The sequence below is a fragment of the Tachyglossus aculeatus genome, chromosome 9 (genome assembly GCF_015852505.1).
Source record: "Tachyglossus aculeatus isolate mTacAcu1 chromosome 9, mTacAcu1.pri, whole genome shotgun sequence".
In the NCBI taxonomy this organism is placed as follows: Eukaryota; Metazoa; Chordata; class Mammalia; order Monotremata; family Tachyglossidae; genus Tachyglossus; species Tachyglossus aculeatus.
In genome coordinates this window covers 59,807,677-59,829,837 of record NC_052074.1, presented here as the reverse complement: position 1 = coordinate 59,829,837, position 22,161 = coordinate 59,807,677, and the positions used below count along the sequence as shown (strand labels likewise).

Below are 22,161 nucleotides of genomic sequence, written 5' to 3'. Positions count from 1 at the left end.
AGGTTCTTGAGAAGTGAGAAAACATGAACTGAACAGTCCACATCCACGTTTCCTACACCTTGAACCCCCCCAAGTCCTAAATTCCTTCGACTTCCCCTCTCTCTCCCTAACTCTATCTCTCTCTAGTTATGTAAACAATACAACCCTGCCTATAGGTTTTGTGAAGCCTTTTCTAAAATCCAAATTGAGTCTTGGGCTTTCCAACTGACTGTCAGCCTTTCATAATCAAAGGATCAGTGGGATTATTGTAATTGTTCCAAGTCCTGTAAAGAGACATTTCAAAGAATTAGAGGGACCGAATCTTTCTTCTATAGATTTCTGAGGTCACAGACGGGCATTGTTCTGAAGAGTCAAGCCACTGCCAGGGAATATAAATAGCATCCCCAGTGTTCGGTATTAAGGTGGCAACCTGCACATTTTTATTCTACAGCAGCCAGCAATCTAGTTGGGTCTAAGACTGGCGAGCTGAATCACATGAAATTTCATTCAGGAGACTAAAAAGCGAATGGAGCTCAGGTAACCGAGATGGGTCCTGGGGTCTCGATTCAATCTTCATCGAACTGACACGCTCATCACATGGCAATTTTAACTCCAAATCCGTGACAGTGATTGATGCTTCTGCTGAAGAGGTTCATAACTGAGGCAATCAAGTGAGGGCATTTACTAGAGGGAGAGGAGGCATTCAGGGAAAGAGATGTCTCCGCAGGGAGTTGGTGAAGGGGGTGGAGGGGTGGGATGTAGCCATAAAGCTGTTTCTTTGTTCATCTCCTTCCAATATTATTAGATTTTGAGGCACCACAAAAGCTATTGTACTTAGAGCACAACTTGGGTGGGGGAACAAGAAAGAGTGTTTTCTCATCATCATGCCGACAGCCCAAAAGAGTACTTATCATTTTAAGGACTATAGGTATCAACATTATCATCCTCAACCCCATGTAAACTCCTTCTGAGTAGGTCTCCGTCTAGTGTATTTTCCCAAGCGGTCAGTCAGTCAATCGTATTTATTGAGCGCTTTAATGTGTGCAGAGCCCTGTACTAAGCGCTTGTGAGAGTACAGTATAACAATACAACAGACACATAACAATACAGCAGACACATTCGCTGCCCACAATGAGCTTTTAGCCTAAGCACTTAGTACCTTGCTCTCCTCACAGCAGATGTTCAGTAAAGACCATCGATTGATTGACTGATTAAGCAGGTAGGGTGTTCAGAGCAATTTACTAGGTGTTTAGTAACAACTCTGCCACTTGTCTGCTGAGTGACCTTGGACAAATCACTTAAATTTTTTGGCCCTCATTTGCCTCATCTGTATAATGGGGTTTAAGACTGTGAGGTTCATGTGAGACATGGACTATGTCCAACCTGATTAGCTTGTATCTACCCCAGTGCTTAGTTCAGTGCTGGACACATAGTAAGTACCTAACACATACCATTAAAAATAAAATAAAATAGAAGTAGGACAGAGTCCCTGGGTGAATACAGGCACAACTACCAAGGTATAAAGCCTTGAGGCCTCATCTTAATCAAAATGTTGATTGAGAAGAAGGTTTTTTTAATTTTTTCTGTTGTAAAGTTAATCAGTTATTTAGGTGTCTGATATGTGTTTCTTAGGGCAGTTATAATAAAGTTTCGGGGAGAAAGCAAGCAGGAGGAAAGGGGAATGAGGAGATCTTCCTAGATCCCCCTGTAGTCTGTGAGCTCGTTGTGGGCAGGGATTGTCACTCTTTATTTCTGTTTTGTACTTAGTACAGTGCTCTGCACACAGTAAGTGCTCAATAAATATGATTGAATGAATGAATGAATGAATCTTACTCATTTGCAGATTTCTATTCTCTCAGTGCCTCAATTCTTCCCCGTTGTAAGGCAAGGAATATCAGATCTGCCCCTTAGGGGAACAGAGACAAGAGATTTAACTAAACTCTAGGTGTACAGCATTTTGAAGAAAATGAAATGAATTCTTGGATTTTTGAAGAAAATCAGTCATGCGATCAGTCATATTTGTTGAGCGCTTCCTGTGCCCATTGACTGTACTAAGCTCTTGGGAGAGTGGGTTGGTAGACACTTTGGAAAAGAGGTCTGCATTTCGAAAGGAAAAAAAAAATGTGATTTCCTATCATTGCTATAATAACCTGGTTATGATATGTTGAGGAGGAGATAGAAGCTGAAGCAGTGATGAAATAATGACCATTGTACATCACTGAAGTAGACTTGCCTTGTTACCTGTTTGTTTTAATTACCTTATGAAGCACGGTGATGGCGGAGGAGGAATCTCTAAACTGCACTCAAACTCAAGATTTTCAGATGTTGTTCATTCTGAAACTCTTTCAAATGTTCGAACCTGAGAGGAAAATTGCAAATAATGAATCACAATCAACTTTCCTCTTGCCTTAAAGTCAGAATATATGGTGCTTTGGATTCTATTTTCTAGTTAATATTTACAGTACCACCCCATAAAAAATAGTGGTGGTATTATTATTGTTATTGTAATTATTATCATTATTATTGTTACATCGTATTTGTGAAGTGCTCACTATGTGTTAAGAGCTGGGGGTAAATACAGGTTAATCAGGTTGGATTCAAGAGGGAGACAAGACATTGAATCCTTATTTTACCAATGAGGAATCTAAGGTTCAGAGAAGTGAAGTAACTTACTCAAGGTCACAAAGCAGGGAACTGGCAGAGCTGGGATTAGAACTCAAGTCTTCCAGCTCTCAGGCCTGGGCTCACTCCACTAGTCCATGCTAGAGAAGTAATGATATTTACTGAGCACCTACTGAGTTTAATGCATCAGGTTAAATGTAGCGTCACTCCAACAGAAGCGGTCTCATATTCCCGGCCCACAAGGATCTTACAGTCAAACAGGAAAAAGGGACAAAAATAATTATAAATGGTGGATTAGCACTGGATAAATACACTTAGCTGACTGACTGACTTTAAAGGCAGGGAAGGCTGCCATCTGGCAGATTTGTGGGAGAAGGTTTCAGGCACTGGGAACGGTAAGAACAAGAGATTAGAAGTGGGCTTGGGAGGAGTGAAGAATGTGAGCTGCAATTTCTACTCTGCATGATATCTCATTCTATCCCCACAAGAATGAGATGGAAATGATGCGTGTGCTTGCATGCTAAGCAGGAGAAGAATTCAGGACAATTCACTGGAATCCCGGCTAGATTCCATCAGTTACCACTTGAGGAAAAAACATCTCACTTTATGGATAAGCTGTTAAAAGCACGATAGCCTGGATGTCAAGGGAAGTGTAAAGTGAAAGGAATAAAAGGTGGGAAGCTGATAGCTGAAGAACTGAGAGAATTTGGGGAAAGATCTTAGTCAAGTAAGAAGCATTTATTTAGTACCTTTGGGTGCCTAGATATGCCATCCTACATATTTTAATGAATCTAGTGGTAATACTATTGTACTGGTCTCACCTGGGAGGTAATTTCCATGATACCCGAGATTAGAGAAGTAGCATGACCTAGTAGAAGGAGCAAGGGCTTGGAAGTCAGGGGACCTGGGTCTTAGTCCTAGCTCTGTCACTTACCTGCTGTGTGACCACAGCCAATCACATGACTTCTCTGTGCCTCAGTTTTCTCATCTATGAGAGAGGGATTCAATACCTATTCTCCCTCCCTCTTAGACAGCAAGCCCCGTGTGGGACAGGGACTGTGTCCTACATGATTATCTTGTATCTACCCTAGTGCTCAGGATAGTCCTTGGTACGTAGTAAGCATTTATCAAGTATCACAATTATTATTATTATTTTGTTATACTGAGAATTAGGTGTATTGTTTGCTGTGATCAATGATCCTGCAGGACCAATACAAATACTTGAAAAAATCAGACCCAAAAGGAGTTTCAGCAACAGTCTGGGGGTCAGGATATGCTTGGAACTATCCTGTCAGGCATTTTCCAAACAAGGAAAATCAGTATGTTTCAACAAGCAGCAAGGCTTGCTGAACAGTAATGTAGTCCAACTTCACTTCTTCGTTCAAAATACCTGAGTTGTAGGGTTTAGACACCTTGACCAGTGTCAAGTGTGCTTTCTCCTTTTCTTCTTGTCTCCTTCTCCATCCCCTTCTCCCTCTCCGCCCCTTATTCCTCTCCCTCCCATTCTCCTCTCTCACCCTCTTCTGTCTTGTTGCTTGTCCTGTTTTTTTTCTTCCTGCTCCTCGTATGTCCAACCATCTTTATTGGGAGACGGTTGAATTTTCTGAACCTATTTTAGTGAAGCATCCAGAAATGACTGGGAATTTATTTCTCTTTGAACCTTTTCAGATAGTTTTATGAAGGTTCATAAGCTGGGTACGGTTTTTCTATAACCAGAAATTACCTGCTGCAAGGAACGAACCATTAGCTTGAACTTCCTTTCATGTTAGAAATGATTTTATTATTTTAGGACCCATTTCAATTTGTCTCACCAGATTTCCCATTTTCATATCTCTGGGTCATGCCCAGTTCAGACTGATTCAGATAAACAAGGTTGTTCAGTAATTGGCTTTGAAATGTGTAATGTGCTTTATAAATGACACCCTGAAAATTGGGTTTGAATACAACTACAGTTGGTTGCACTCATTTGTTTTATCATGGCCTCATGACCCCAAAATGCTAATTTATTATTTAAATAAGTATTTTGAACCAAGAGCACTGACATTTTTAGTAGGACTAGAGAACTGCTTCTGTAACATTCCTTCAGTATTCCATCAGTATCAACAACAGATACTGAGCATCCATCGTGGGTATTTTGTACCTAGGAAGCATCCAAAATAAATAAAAAATATGATCCCTTTGCTCAAAGAACTTAAAACATCTCAGTTAGACAGAGGACATATATTGACCATAATACTGTGTAATTGTTCTAATCTCGGCTCTGCCCCTTGTTTGCTGTGTGACCTTAGGCAGTTCACTTAACTTCTCTGTGCCTGTTACCTCACCAATCTATCATATTTATTGAGCTCTTACTAGGTGCATAGCACTGTACTAAGTGCTTGGGAGAGTACACCTCATCTGTAAAATGGGGACTAAGACTTTGGGACTGTGTCCAACCTATCTTGTATCTATCTCAGTGTTTAGTACATTGCCTAGCACATGGTAAACGCTCAACAAATACCCTACAAAAATTGTCAATTAGCTATTTAATCAAATATGGAGTCAACAGTGACATTAGTTGTTTGACATGTGCCCGTTGTTGGGTAGGGACCGTCTCTATATGTTGCCCACTTGTACTTCCCAAGTGCTTAGTACAGTGCTCTGCACATAGAAAGCACTCAATAAATGGAATTGAATGAATGAATGTTACTTACAAATGTGTTTGATAGCTTGTGAAAATGCAAGCTGGTTGATATTCCCCAATGGAAGGTGGTGGAGAAATACAAAGTGTGATAAATGCAAAGCGCTTATTGTGGACTGAAACTCTGACATCAAAAACCGGTATAAAAACTTGGAGAAATATCAGTCTCTGTAACCCGTTAGGTATGGTGGATATTTTTACATCCTGGTTGGTGGAAGCTTACCCAACCCGGTTTTATACCAGATTGTTGTTAAATGAAATCTTTCAGCTTTTCATTCTCACTGTTTCCCTTTGGAAATCCACAAACACAAGTTCATTTCAGTCTTTGGTTAGCCACCTTTAATTTCCTTGAGACAGGGAAGCAGATTTGAGGAATTGTTACATATTTGATTGTATGACCTATTTTAGCATTGAGTTAGGCTACACACTTTCAGGAACGGAGAGTGGTGCACGTGTGCCATTTTAAAGTTCTGTTCGAAGAATGACCAGTGGAAAGTTTCTTCACCTTTCTTAGGTAAATATATTGTCTAATAGTGTATATATTCGGCTTCTAACCAGGAACGTGATCTTTGTGTCATTTTTCTCTTTTAGGACTCCTAGAACGCTCTCTGGCCCTCCTGAACAAAAGTCAGCAACTGACTGACTATATAGAAGAATTCAAAAGTGAGGGGTCGAATGTGACCTCAGAGCTGACCCAGGGAGCTCACTGCAGCTGTTTGAAGATTGACAGCCTTCTTGAACTGCTTCAAGACAGGAGAAGGCAGCTGGACAAATATCTGAAGAGCCAAGGCCAAGAACTAGAACAGGTTCTGCAGATCTGTCAGTGGGACCAACAGGAAAGTCAGGTATGAGATAGACATGGAAATATCTACCCCGATCACCTCTCGGTAAAGACACTATTTCTGGGGGCTAGTTGTAGTGACTGTATGTTTGCCTCCAGGGTTAAAACATGTCACAAAAATAATCCACACAACAGGGTACCAACTGTTGAGTGAATTAGATTGAGCTACTGCTAACCATGAGCACGAGGAATGCTCATAAAGTACAAGCCTTGCAAAAGCTTTCAAAATTTATGGCTTACATATGGGCTGTGATCATTAAGGGGAAAATAGGAAGTTTTTTCCTACTGAAATTGTACTCTATTTCAATAGCGTACAAGCACTCCGGAGAAATCATCTTAGTTAAAAAGCTGGTAAGGAACATTTCCTTTTCCCTAGCAAAGGGGCTGCTTTTGATGTCAAGGTGAATGAAAAATTTTTGATGTGGTGTTAAAACCAACCTGTAGATGAAGCAGAATAATGAGAGTGGTTTCTGTTTTCAGTCTGAAAATGGAAAGGGCAACTATATTGAAAGGAAACAAAAAACAAGATCTGTTTGACTGCAGCTAATTGGAGGTGGGAGCTTTTGTACTTTAGTCGGTCAGCAGTTTAGCTGCTCTGTGGGAATTTGGCAATTTTAGCTAATTATCTTTCCGGGAATCCTGACTGACATGAAGTTTTGGCTTCATGACAAAACAAGGAATGAGGAGCCCACAGTTCAGTGGTGCACGAAAACAAGTTTCCTATTGAAGCTTAGCATAACGATGAACAGAGAAGTCTAAGGGCCCAGTGTCGCTCCTATGATTCCCTGTTTCCACAATGATAGGGCCCGTGTCCAACCTGATCGATTTGTATCTACCCCAGTGCTAAGATCAGTGCTTGACACAATTAAGTGCTTAACAAATACCATAAAAATAAAACTCTATCATGCATTCAGTTCCAGGGAAATATCAAGTGACAATCAGCTATTGCATCCGGGGAGTTAAGAATCTAGGAGTCTAATTAATCCTACTCTGTTTCGCTATCTGGATCATAATAAAGTACGATTTCAAGCTCCTCGACTTAAATTTCAACATCTTTATTCTCTCTTTCATTGGGTTGTGATAGTCTGATAAGCAGAAATGTAGCATGTATTCTTCCATGAATGTTTTCAACCTTGCACAAATGGGCCCTTCTTTAGTATAAAGAAAAATAGCTGACCTTCCTTTTAAGTTCTGGTAGCATCTCTTTGTGTTCATGATCTGCTTTATTAATGGAAATCAGATGCAGACTGAGTTATTTTGTGCATAATTAATTATATCGACAAGAAGATTTATGAATGCAATTTTTCAAAATTGCTCCATTTGAGCATACGTGAGGCAAACAAATAAAATAAACCAAAGATATTCATGGTTTCTGTATTAGCAAACATGTCATGAATGGATAGAGAATTAAGCCAGATATAGAGGTCGAGAACCACTTCCTATTTTGCAGGCCATATGTTTGTTTATAGGAACACTTTACAGAGTCAATACGATAGAAAAAGGAAGATGATAATGACTGTGGTAAGTGGTATTATGTGTATCACTTTCATTATTCTTTTTTCAATTTTTATTAGTATCAATGAAACTGACACCTAGGTTTTTAGGAACTGTAGTCATCTTAGAGAGTGTAAAGAATGAAGTGTGTGCATGTGTGTGTCGATGTGTGTTGCCCATGGATGTTAGCGATGTCTGGCTGGAGTTTAACAGGCAAACATTATTTGAATACAGATTTCAAACATCAGAAGCTAGTTTGTAAGTGCTTGATCATGTCTACCTTCCCTATTGTACTCTCCCAAGCTCTGTATACAGTAAGCACTAAATAAATACCATTTATTGTTTGATTGGCCATTGGTTTGGCCTACTAACAGCATCTCTTATGTTCTTAACTGATACCTGTGACTGATTAATTTAGATGAGTTTGCTAATTGGTCACAGAATTATACCAGGTACTAAACCCACCCACAAACCTATTCAGGTAGTTCACATCAAGCCAAATGAATTGATATCTGTATATATGTATATATATATATATATATATTTATATATATATATATATATATATATATATTTATCTGTATATATGTTTGTACATATTTGTTACTCTATTTATTTATTTATTTTACTTGTACATATCTATTCTATTTATTTTATTTTGTTAGTATGCTTGGTTTTGTTCTCTGTCTCCCCCTTTTAGACTGTGAGCCCACTGTTGGGTAGGGACTGTCTCTATATGTTGCCAAATTGTACTTCCCAAGTGCTTAGTACAGTGCTCTGCACATAGTAAGCGCTCAATAAATATGATTGATGATGATGATGATGATGATGATGTTGGGTAGGGACTGTCTCTATATGTTGCCAACTTGTACTTCCCAAGCGCTTAGTACAGTGCTCTGCACACAGTAATTGCTCAATAAATATGATTGATGATGATGATGATGATATCTGTATTTTAAAGTTGATTATCACCTGGCAAAAGTTGTTACTTGCCTGGATGCATGGATATTTTGCAGGGCGAGCTACTGACAAATACACGCACTGTTCTAAAACTGCCTAATTTGGGTGGCCTTTTTTTATGGTATCTGTTAATCACTTACTAAAGGTCAGGCACTGTACTAAGTGCTGGATTAGATACAAACTACTCAGGTTGGAAACAGTCCATGTCCCACATGGGACACACTGTTCTAATCCCCATTTTACAGATGAGGTAACTGAGGCACAGAGGAGTGAAGTTACTTGCCCAAGGTCACACAGTAGACATGTAGCAGAGCTGGGATTAGAACCCAGATCCTCTGACTCCCAGCCCATGCTCTTTCCACTAGACCATGCATCTTCTCACAGAGGAACACATTCAGATCTTGCACAGGGAAATAAATTGATCAATTTTACTTGTATCCGCAAGCAAAATTATTTGCTTGTATCCACCCCAGCGCTTAGAACAGTGCCTGACACATAGCAGGTGCTTAACAAATACCATGATTATTATTATAACTATTATCAATCAACAACAGTCTGTATTGAGCACCCACTGAGATCCCGCTGTGCTTGAGCACTTTGTAGACAAAGTTAATGAAGTAGGTTGATCTCAGCATGCCTTCCAAATGAAAGTACCCAAGAGATATATTGCTGTGAATTATAATTCAAAACAACTGTCTTTAGTTTTACCAATTGGAAGAGAGGATGGTGTGTAGCCCAGGTTTAAGGGAATTAAATATTTGAGGACTGCTTTTCCTTTATCACTATTAACTCCAAAAGCATATGGTTGCTTGGCAAGAGAAAGAGTTCTGCACCTAGCGAGAAAAATGAATATGATCTAAAGAGATTTTTATCTTTCCCTTCCATTAAAGTGTTTACATAAAAGGACTTAATACGTTCATCGCTGCCGTCTCCTAAGGCATGGCGATGTTTTAGTAAAGAATAAGGAACACATTACTGTTCTCCACCACTTAAAGTCAATTCCACAAAATGATTCTTTTCTCACTCCCTCTTATTGGCTGCCTTTGGCCTGAATAAGCCTTCATCTTGTGGTCTTCCCTTCAGTCCATTGTTCAGTGTACTTGTTGGGTGCATCATAGTAAACACTTGAGAAAATACAATGGGGACAGGTTTACGTTTCCTGCCCTCAAAAAGTTTAAAATCTACCAGAGGGCACATAAAATGATTTACCAATAGTAAATAGAGAAGCAGCCTAGCCTAGTGGAAAGAGCTCTGGTCTAGGAGTTAGAGGACCTGAGTTCTAATCCCAGCTCTACCACACTTCTGCTGGGTGACCTTGGACAAGTCACTTAATTTTTCTGTTTCTCAGTTTCCTCTTTTGAAAAATGAGAAATAAATGCTTGTCTCCCTCCTATATATACTGTAAGGCCTGATGAAATACATGGAGTGAGTCCCGCATGATTATTTCATCTCTACACCAGTGTTTAGTACAGTGCCACCATTTTCATTATCATTACTCTCTCTCTCTTTTTACCACTCTCCTTTCTTCTTTTCCTCCTCTACCCCTACCAACTCTCTGTCCCCCTCCCTTTTCCTTGCCACAAACATCCCTCCTCATGTGACCAGATTTTCGTTCCTCTTATCGATGGGCATATCCCACTCTGGTAACCCATTCCTCATATGGGCCTTTGAGCATTTCTGTTGGAGGTTTATCAGACGTAGCAGAGCAGCTTTTGTATCTGGGAGTAAAGTAAGAAAGAAAAAAAACTATGCATTGAGTACAGGGAGATAAATATTGCCATGAAAACCCAGTTTTTATCCCAGAACTGATTCTGTGAGAGCCTGAGGCTTTTCTTCCTGTGTTGCTTCCCTATTGCCTTGATCCTCGGGGTAGAAGAGACTGAAACCAGCAGACTGAGAGAGAATCTGTGGTATTTTCAAGTCACTCAGAATGTCACACCTCTCTGAGGTTCTGAGCTGCTAGGAAAGAATGTGACCATAGGGGGAAGAGTCGGCTATAAATAGCAACGTCACTAGTCCTAGAAGAATTTGTTGTATCTGTGTGAGATATGAGCGGTGCCGCCATTTCAGTATGGGATCACACCATCAAGAGCTGAGAAGGAGCCCAGCTGCCTACATTGGGAAGCATGTTTGTTTTCAGATCAATCTGGCCTTAGAGTGTAAGCTTGTTGTGGGCAGGGAACGTGTCTACCAACTCTGCTGTACTCGCCCAAGCACTTAGTACAGTGCTGTCCATATGGTAAGAGCTCAATAAATATAATTGATTGGTGAAAGGCCTGATCAGCTAAACTGCTGTGATACTCAGGGAAAAATTTTGTTCTTCCCTCCCCTCCACTAGATGTTGGCTAGTGGAAAGAACGCAAGCCTGGAAATCAGACGGCCTGGGTTCTAATCCCGGCTCTGCCACTTATCTGCTTTGTGACCTTGGGCAAGTTGCTTTGCTTTTGTTTGCCTCAGTTCCCTCATCTGCAAAATGGGGATTCAGTACCTGTTCTCCCTCCTACTGAGACTGTGAGCCTCATGTCGGGCAGGGACTGTGTCCGACCTGATTAACTGGTATCTATCCCAAGCACTTAGAACAGTGCTTGACACATAGTAAGTGCTTAATAAATATAATAATAATCATAGTAATAATAACCTGATTTGTTTCAAAACAGCCTAAATATGATTGTGGTATAAATAGGCATTGCAACAGTGAATGCATTCCTGGGTAATTTACAAGTGTTGCAGTCAAGTTTGGGACTTAAAGTAGTTGGGCAGTACTTCTTGCCTAGATACTATCTCTTAGCCAGAGAATCTATCCTCTGTCGTCTCCCTGGTTGTTCAGACTATGAGTTCTGTGGGTCAGGGCTCTGGCTAATCAGTCTGTCAAATCAATCGATTCTATTTATTGAGTACTTTCTGTGTGCAGAGCACTATACTGAGTGCTTGGGAGAATCCAGTACAATAGAATTGGTAGACATGATTCCTGTCCTCAAGGAGCTTCCAGTCTAGTTGAGGATGGAAGAGGCATTACACTGAGCCCCCTCCTTCCTCTCCCCCTCCTCCTCCTCCTCTCCATGCCCCCCGCCTTACCTCCTTCCCTTCCCCACAGCACCTGTATATATGTATATATGTTTGTGTGTATTCATTACTCCATTTATTTATTTATTTTACTTGTACATATTCTATTTATTTTATTTTGTCAATATGTTTTGTTTTGTTCTCTGTCTCCCCCTTCTAGACTGTGAGCCCGCTGTTGGGTAGGGACTGTCTCTATATGTTGCCAACTTGTTATTCCCAAGTGCTTAGTACAGTGCTCTGCACACAGTAAGCGCTCAATAAATACGATTGAATGAATGAATGAATGAATGACACAGTTCTTTGCTCAGAAGCAGCAAGGCTTAGCGGGAGAAACTTGGGCCTGGGTGTCAGAAGACCTGGGCTCTAATCCCAGCTCTCCCCTTGCCTGTTGTGGGACCCTGGGCAAATTACTTGACTTCTCTGTGCCTGAGTTACCTCATCTGAAAATAGGATTAAAGCTGTGAGCCCTTTGTGATACAGGGACTGCTGGTACCCACTCCAGCGCTTAGTACAGTGTGGGCACAGAGTAAGCGCTTAAGAAATACCATTTAAAAAAATCCCTGGTTGCATGGGGAAGAGACCCCTAGAGAGTTGTATATGCTTGTGGACGACATCAGAGAGTTGTATATACACAGCTTCTGGAGCAAGTGTGAGTTCTATGGGTCAGTTCTGTTCAGTAGAGCATTCATAAAATTCTGCGTAGTTTCTACTATGTATAAAAGTGAATGAACCGACAGTCTATACAAAATAGGTTGGTGCTTGTCATATCAGTATCTACATTATTTCTCCTAATGATCTGATTCTTTTCTTCAGCCTCATTTTTCCTGCCCAGTACCCTTTCCCACCTCATAACTGACTCTCTACTACTCTCCACTACTCTGCCTTCAAAGCCCTACTAAAATTGCATCTCCTCCAGGAAGCCTTCCTTGACTTCTAGCTCATCTACCAACCGAAGTTCCCTCTTTACTGCCTCTTTAGAACTTCAGCGTTGCCTACGCACTTGAGTCCTCCCTGTATAGACATTCACCCCACCCGGACCCTTGCGATGGGGGTGAAGAAGGAGTTCACCATCTCAGTGATGAATGGTCTGTGAAGGGCATTTTGGAGGTTCTCTCAGCCCGGTGGGGAAAGGGAGGCACGGACCAGAGTCCTCTTGCAAACTGCTTCCTCTAGTCACGGTCTGTGAACCACAAAACCAGTCCCCTAGGGAAGGGTAACAATCTGGTTTTGAGGTCACAGGTCCTTTGAGACCAAGTCATTTAAAGAGAATAGGTATGATGTCCTGGGTGAATTATATCAAACAATTAGGAGTTAGGCCCACTGCTTTGTGAAATGTCCTTTGCGCGGTTAGTGCCTATTTATTTGCTCAAATATAGTCTTCCCAGCAAGGACAGCAACCTAAATATTTCCACATTTGGAGCTCTTCAGAAAAAGAAAATTCTACGTGGACTGTTTAATATCTTCATAGAGATCCATGTAGCCATCCAGATACCCGAAAAAGGACTAAGATTTTATTTGACTTTTCTCCTCAAAGAATGCCTGTTTTTTGTTCTATTTAGGAATGTAATTTCATTCGTCTTTGTCACAGGGATTTTTTTTTGTGGGGGCAGTGGCTGGGGGTGTTGGGGGGAGTGATCACTTTGTTTCATGTCACCCTCTGGACTGATAAATCATTTTAATACTTGTTAAGATTTTTTTTTTCACCTGGGCTGTGACCATTGTAAATGAAGATAAATGAACTCCTGATGTTAGGGGGTTTAATGCAGAGATTCTCCTAGAAGAAGAGAAATTGGGTTAGCTTAGAAAACTCTAAAGGTTCCGCGAACTTTTCAAAAATGTTCTCGAGCTAGAAGGTAAGTTGTCTGTGTTGCTTTTCACACAGGTAACCTGTTGGTTTCAAAACAACATTGAAGGTTTACAGAAGCAGAGTCTGGGATCATCGTTGTCAGAAAATGAGGAGCTAATTCGCAAGCATAATGAATTGCTATTTGAAGCAAAGGTAAGACACACACTGTCACTTACAGTGATTGACAGATTTCTGGAATGGATAGTCCTAAAAAAGCCTCATTTATAAACTCCCGTCAGTTGGGTTTAGATGGTGGAAGTTAAATTAGCTGAGAGAGAAGCACAGAACTGGAAGAATGATGTCTTTTTGACCTGTTCATTTCACTTCTCTCTGCCTCAATCCCTTCCTCTGTAAAATGGGGATTAAATACCTATTCTCCCTCCTGTTTATCTTGTGAGGCTGATGTGGGACAAGAACTGAGTCTGATGTAATTGTCTTGACTCTTCCTTAGCACTTAGTACAGTGCTTGGCACAAAGTAGCCACCGAGTAAATAGTGTAAGAGAGAACAGGTACTGAATCTCCATTCTGCAGATGAGGAAAATGAGGCACAGAGAAGTAAAGTGATTTGCCCAAGGTCACATAGTAAGCTAGTGATGGAGCTGGGATTAGAACCCAGATCCTCTGATTCCCAGGCCCTTGTTCTTTCCAGTAAATCATTTGGTATTTGAAGACACTACTGATATTGAAGTTCACCTCTGCCTTAAAAAGCTAGTGTGTGATTCACATTATTGACCACTTTGGACCCACAAAAAAAAATTGTCCCGTGTTCTGTTGTGTTTAATGTTTGCAGTGCCTGGACCTGTGTTCTCTCTCACCCCCTTGTCTTTTCCGGTGGGAAGATTTCACTCAAAGAGAGCTATTCCCTTAATAATAATAATAATAATGATGATGATATTTGTTAAGCATTTACTATGTGCCCAGAAGTGTTCTAAGCACTGGGGTAAATTCGAGGTTATCAGGTTGGATGCAGTCCTTGTCCCATGTGGGGCTCACCGTCTTAATCCCCATTTTACAGGTGAGGTAACTGAGGCTCAGAGAATAATAATAACAACAACTGTGGTATTTGTTAAGCACTTACTATGTGACAGGCACTGCACTAAGCACTGGGGTAGATATGAGTAAATCGAGTTGGGCACAGTCCCTGTGCCACATTCATTCATTCATTCAATTGAACTTATTGAGCTCTTACTGTGTGCAGAGCACTGTACTAACCACTTGGAAGAGTACAATTCAACAGCAGACACAGTCCCTGCTCACAGCAAGCTGACGGTCTAGATGAGGGGAGACAGACATTAATATAAAAAAATTAACAGATATGTATATAAGTGCTGTGGGGCTGGGAGTTGGGTAGAGCAAAGGGATTAAATCAGGGTGATGCAGAAGGGAGTGGGAGAAGATGAAAGGGGACTCACATGGGGCTCACAGTCTTAACATCCCATTTTACATATGAGGTAACTGAGGCCTAGAGGAAGGGAAGTGACTTACCCATGGTCACACTGCAGACAGGTGGTGGAACTGGGATTAGAACCCAGGTCCTTCTGCGCCCCAGGGCCACGCTCTATCCATTAGGCCTTGCTCCCTTCTTGATGGCAAGACACCAAGCAGGTCTGTCCTCGGCAAGAGACTTTCAGTTTTCAGCTGAGAGGCAGTATTGTTTGAGGCTTTGTTTCACCAATCAATCAATCAATCAATCAGTCAATCATATTTATTGAGCACTTACTGTGAGCAGAGCACTGAGCTAAGTGCTGGGTTAGAGTACCATACAGCAGAGTTGCTAGACCCGTTCTCTGCCCACGGGGATCTTAAAGTCTAGTGGGGAAGACAGACGTTAGTATGATAAACAGATTATGAATATGTACATAAGTGCTGTGGGGCTGAAAACGGGGTGAATAAAGGGAGCGATCCAAGTGCAAATCCATGTCCTTAAAGTGCTTTCTCTGCCAATATGTTACCTATTTCAGAGGGGAACCACCCATATTTCAGCATACCCACTAAGCAATTTCCTAGTAAAAACTTTTATGCAAAATAGAACCTAATTTATCCCACAGAATGGCTCATTTCACCATCAGTGTTGTCGCCTTCAAATACCAAGAACAAGTATATGTTGAGCGTGAAACTGCTAAAGAGCGTCGTGGTTTATTTCTCTTGTGACTCCGATTCTCTTTCTTGCTCGTACACATTTTGTCTGATCTTAAGTTACAATATCTTCCTTCCAATTATTGTGTCGGTGGATGATCGGGGTTATGATATCTTCAATTTCAGCAACTGTAATTTCTCCCCAGAGAGAATTCCAATATGGCCAGTAGTGGGTTTTTTTTTTTGACTGGACCCATCACAAGAGGATTCATTTCAGACCTCAAAGCCGTGTTTAAGGTCAGCCTTACAGCATCTTGCTTGGATGTTAGCTAGTACACCCTCAAAACCCATGGCAAATCTGGGCACCAGAGTCTCTGTTGGGTCAGATTTCACTCCTCTGCCCTCCCTAGACCATGGACACATTTTTCTGCTTTGCCCAAACACCAGTAAAGTGGAAGAGCAGAGAGCAGTGATAGGGACAGACAGTGAGTCACTTTTTCAGCTGGGATGATTCCTTCCAGACCCATACACTTCACAGAACACTCCAAGTGGTCAGGAATCTTCATTATTGATGGAAAAGCCACAGTAGACATTTCTCTCCCTGCAGAGTTGGGATTTGAACCCAGATCCTCGAATTACCCAAGTTGTGTTCTTTCCTCTGCATCAATCGAGTGAGTGCTGTTGATGACAAACCATTGCCTCTTCTCATTTTCTCCCTAGGCACCCATGATATTTACCTCCATATCCCAGCTAGTTAATGGAACGGAGAGGGAACATTCTTTTTGACCTGAGTGGTTATCATCTTCCTGCCAAGGGCATGACATCTGATTTTGCTTTATTACGTTTACCTAACTAAAACGTTATTCACCGTCATAAAATCATATTGCCTTTCAGAAAACTCAATCCCTAGGATATTTGGACAAATGACGTCCCATGGCAGCAAATTCCGAGGGCTGAATCTGCTAGGAGAAATATATATATTTCTTTTCATCAAATCCAAACTTTGAGTCCCAATCTATCAGCTGTTACTAATGTAATCCACTGGTCCCTTCTCCTTGCAGAGATGAGGAGTTATAAACTATCAACAAGAATACAAGATGCCATTAAGAAATAGATTTTCAAAATATATAGCCTGGAATGAAGTATTTATTTTTTACTTCTGTTTGGTTCATTTTTGAAGGAACATCGCATAGGAAAATAAAACCAAGCTTAGTATTCATTACCAAAACCCTTACAAATATGGAAAATCAGAGAGAACAGGTGTTTTGCTTCCCCACTGCTAGACAGAGCTATGGGGAGTTAATGTGGATTTCTTGCTTGGCTACAAAGCAGGCTAGAGGTTTGATTTTCATGTATTTCAAACAACTTTTAAAAATGCTCCTTCTCACTTAATAGAGCTCTCTCCCAATGAAAAAAGGAGCTACTTTCAAGGTTTAATTGTTTCATTTCTGCCAGAAGCCTTTCGAAGAGTCCTGAAATGGTTAAATGGAAGAGTATTTTAGCATGTTAATAATTCATCATAAAATATAACTGGATTGCTGACTGAATGAAAAATGCTTTCCCTTTAAATATGTAACAAATGAAGAAATCGCATCCTTGGATGACTATAATCTACTCCTAAATATTCCCAAGAAGGATCATAAATTAATTCGTTACCCTGAGGCTTAGATTTTTGCTCTGCACACAGTGGGCACTAAAAAAATACAATTGAACAAATGAAATAGCAGAAACGTTCCCTGCCTATAACAGATTTACAGTCCAGAGACGAGAATAATAATAATAATAATCCCCCTTCTATACTGTGAGCCCGTTGTTGGGTAGGGACCGTCTCTATATGTTTCCGACTTGTACTTCCCAAGCGCTTAGTACAGTGCTCTGCACACAGTAAGCGCTCAATAAATACGATTGAGTGAATGAATGAATAATAATAGTATTAAGCACTTACTATGTGCCAAGCACTGTTCTAAGGGCTGGGGTAGATACAAGGTAATCAGGTTGTCCTATGTGGGGCTCACAGTCTTAATCCCATTTTACAGATGAGGTATCTGAGGCGCAGAGAATTAAGCAACTTGCCCAAGGACAAACAGCAAAATGCCAGAGCAGGGATTAGAATTTAGATCCTTCTGACTCACAAGCCCATTCTCTTTTTTATTAAGCTTTGCTAAAACTTCTTATGGGTAGAGAACACATATGTACTAACTCTGCACTCTTCCAAGCACTTAGCGCAACCCTCTGCATACAGTAAGTGCTCCATAAATACCATTGATAGTTAGGTATCTATAACAACCCACTGAATTATGGAAGCCTCAGTCCCATTCAGGCAGGCAGAGGGAAGGAAGAGTTAAGAGCTGGTCTTTTTTGTTCTTTCTGAATTTAGGACAGAGCTCATTTGTTGCATTCTCCCTGCAGATGGCTGCATTTCCTTGTAGGAACCTTCCCGATTTAGAGCATTAACTTCAACAATAACAGGGAAAAGTGTGATGTGCTCTCATTTCCCTTAATTGGCTGTTAGCTTTAAAGACCAATTATTCCCACCCACTTGTTATCCTACCTGATGCTTTTGTTTGGATTTATCCTCCCCACACCTATGATCAGTTTATATTTTCTTCCACTTCCCCTCTCTCTGCTCACCCTCAATCAATCACTGGATTGGGAGAGTAAAATAGAGTTAATAGTTGTGATCCCTGCCCTCGAGGAACTTAAAGTCTAGCGAGGAAGTCAGATACTGAAATATTATATGAAGAAGAGAAAAAAGTAGAAGCAGATAGGTGTATGAGGGTTTTTTATGGTATTCATTAAGCACTTACTGTGTGCCAGGTGGTGTTCAAAGGGATGGGTTAGGTACAAGCTAATGGCTAACGGTCTTAATCCCCATTTTACAGAGAGAAGTCACATCCAAGGTCACACAGCAGGCAAGTGGAAGAGCAGTGTGGCTCAGTGGAAAGAGCACAGGCTTTGGAGTCAGAGGTCATGGGTTCAAATCCCAGCTCCACCAATTGTCAGCTGTGTGACTTTGGACAAGTCACTTAACTTCTCTGTGCCTCAGTTACATCATCTGTAAAATGGGGATTAAGACTGTGAGCCCCCCCGGGACAACGTGATCACCTTGTAACCTCCCCAGCGCTTGGAACAGTTGTTTGCACATAGTAAGCGCTTAATAAAATGGCATCATTATTATTAAGTGGAGGAGGCGGGATTAGAACTCAGGTCCTTCTGACTTTCAGGCATAGGCTCTATCCACTAAGCCATGCTGCTTCTCGGTTCATGTTTAAATAGTCATTCAGTCGTGCAATAATTGAGCACTTATTGTGTGCAGACCACTGTGCTAAGCGCCTGGGAGAGGACAATATAAAAATAAACAGACATAAATAAAAGGGTATGTATATCAAGATGAACAGAATTGCATCAAGTTGTGAATTTGCAAGTGCTTATGCAAATAGCAATATGCAAGAAGTGCTGAAAGAGTAGTTGAGTGATAGAATAAATTAATCAGTGAATAGCATTTATTATACATTTACAGTATGCAGATTGCTGTACTAAGCGTTTGGGTGGGTATAGTATAACAGAGTTGGTAGACACGTGCCCTGCCCACAAGGCACTTAACCTGGGATGGAAAATAAATTAATCAGGGAATAATAATAATGATGGCATTTATTAAGCGCTTACTATGTGTAAAGCACTCTTCTAAGCGCTGGGGAGGTTACAAGGTGATGAGATTGTCCCACATGGGGCTCACAGTCTTCATCCCCATTTTACAGATGAGGTAACTGAGGCCCAGAGAAGTGAAGTGACTTGCCCAAAGTCACACAGCTGACAAGTGGCGGAGCTGGGATTTGAACCCATGACCTCTGACTCCAAAGCCCAGGCTCTTTCCACTGAGCCACGCTGCTTCTCAGGGAAGACTTCCTGGAGGAAATATGATTTCAGAAGAGCATTAAAGATGGGGCCTGTTGGATTTAAAAGGGTGGGAGTTTCAGGAGGAGAAGGAATGTAAGCAAGAGGTCTGCATGAAGAGGGCAATTTGGGGAGTAATGAGAGAGGAGAGTAGATAAATAGGAGCGAGAAAGTTGGTTTTCTGAACATGTTAATGGGCAGGGAACGTGTCTGCTAATTCTGTTGTACTTTTCCAAGTGCTTAATAAAGTGCTCTGCACATAGTAAGTGCTCAGTAAATAGCATTGATTGATCGATTGATTGAATTAAGCCAACAGTCAGAAGTGTCTGCTTGATTCTCTCTATTATATTGGGTTTCCTAAAGAGGGGAAAAGAGGATGAAAACTTTGAGAACAGAGCGATTTAGAGCATCTCTTCTCATGACCATTATCCCAGGAGATAGTTTCAGTCCTGGGAATTACCGGGAAAGAAAAAATTGTATTTGTGAACAGAGGGGTTTGTGCAACTTAGTTATAATAATTACAGTAATAATGATCATTGTGGTATTTGTTAAACACTTACTATGTGCCAAGCACTGTACTAAGCGCTGGGGTGGATACAAGGAAATCTATCCAGTCCAACCATCCATCCAGAAGAAGAGAGATGAAAAAACTGGGTGATTCTTTTGGAGCAAAGACTTTGAAAGGATTCTCATAACAAGACACAGAAATCCAAAATAGCACTAGATACTATAAAAAGTAAGTGCAGCAAGCACAACAAATTACATATTCATTCATTCAGTTGTATTTATTGAGCGCTTACTGTGTGCAGAGCACTGTACATATGCATGGAGGAGGGATTGTTTGATCATGCATTTTTCTCAGCCACAGTCACACACCTGGATTATTAATTCTTCTCACCAAAAGCTTCAGTTTCAGAAATGGAGAGCTATTTTCAAGAACCGAAATTCCTTTGAGACTAGTCAGTGAGATTGTGTGTTTAATTCCTTGTGGTTTCTACTTTCTGAAATATCTGTGACATTCCACACTTCACAGTTCTTTTTATTCAATAGGAGAATTGGAAGCACACCTTACTTGTACTTCCCAAGCGCTTAGTACAGTGCTTTGCACACAGTAAGTGCTCAATAAATATGATTGATTGATTAGAGCATTCTGCTTCCTTATTCTCCCTGCAAGGAAAGTTAGAGATTTAATAATTATAATAATAATAACAATAATAATAAATTGTGATATTTGTTAGATGTTTGGTATGTGCCAAGCACTGTACACCCCTCTGGGGTAGAAATTAATCAGGCTGGACTTCATCCCTTCCCACATGGGGCTCACAGTCTAGGTAGGACAGAGAACAGATGGGGAATCCCCATTTTACAGATGAGGAAACTGAGGCACAGAGAAGTGAAGTGATTTGCCCAAGGTCACACAGCAGGCAAATGGAGGATCAGGATTAGAACCCAGGTTCTCCGACTCTCAGGCCCATGCCTCTTTCCACTAGCCATGCAGCCTCCCAGCTTTCAGTTTGAAACTATTGATATAATGAAATATTTTGTTGGATTAGTCGGATTGGGTGCAGAACAGAAATTGTTCTCTAGCTCTTTGTCCAAACAGAAATCCCGGCACTGCTGAATCATTTCTCTTGTCTAGTCTTATCTTTTGAAGAAAGCTTTTCCCATTCTTTGATGTGCTGTTCGATTAATTCTATTTAAGCTGGTTGGAACTCAAGGGGTTTTAATATTTTAATAGCTGTTAATCTCAGCCCTAATTCGAAGCACCTAAGCAACATGCAGATATCATTAGATTTAGACCAGGCTGGCTTGGGGCCACCCTAATTGAGGGTTTCAAAAATTCTGTAGATTTCTCTGATGCCTCACTCATCTCAGCTAATTATCCACGGTGATGTGCTCTGAGTGCCCCGACCCTTCAGCCCAAGTAGGGAACGTGCCAACGAATTATAGAGAAGCAGCATGGTTTAGTGGATAGAGCACGATCCTGGGAGTCAGAAGGTCATGGGTTCTAATCCCGGCTCTGCCACTTGTCTGCTGGGTGGCCTTGGGCAAATCACTTCACTTCTCTATGGCCTCAGTCCCTTCATCTGTAAAATGGGGATTGAGAATGTGAGCCCCATAAGGGACAGGGACTGTGTCCAACCCAATTTGCTTGTATCCATGCCTACACTTAGTACAGTGCCTGGCATACAGTAAGAGCTCAACAAATACCACAGTGATAATTATTGTTATTATAGTACTCTCTTAAGCACTTAGTATAGTGCTGTGCACACAATAAGTGTGCACCTGTATACCCCATATGCCCCAGACATTGAGTAATAAATAAATTGCAGCGATGTACATAAGTCCCCACAGCACCTGTATATATGTTTGTACAGATTTATTACTCTATTTATTTCACTTGTACATATTTACTGTTCTATTCATTTTGTTAATGATGTGTATTTAGCTTTAATTCTATTTATTCTGACGACTTGACACCTGTCCACGTGTTTTGTTTCGTTGTGTGTCTCCCCCTTCTAGACTGTGAGCCCGTTGGTGGGTAGGGACTGTCTCTATATGTCGCCAACTTGTCCTTCCCAAGCGCTTAGTACAGTGCTCTGCACACAGTAAGCACTCAATAGATACGATTGAATGAATGAATGAATAAGTGCTCAACAAATGTGATGGATTGATTGAAAGCATTACATTACAACGGTGCAAAT

At 40.9% G+C, this 22,161-nt stretch overlaps 1 protein-coding gene across 1 annotated transcript in view; it reads left to right on the top strand.

Annotated features, from left to right (window-relative positions):
* The window catches only part of CCDC141 (coiled-coil domain containing 141), a 145,871-nt gene that overhangs the window by 37,247 nt on the left and 86,463 nt on the right, over nt 1-22,161 (top strand). Inside the window, exons 6-7 of the mRNA XM_038751341.1 lie at nt 5,873-6,126; nt 13,522-13,638. Coding sequence (XP_038607269.1) covers nt 5,873-6,126; nt 13,522-13,638 — 371 coding nt within the window. The remainder of the gene's footprint in view (nt 1-5,872; nt 6,127-13,521; nt 13,639-22,161) is intronic.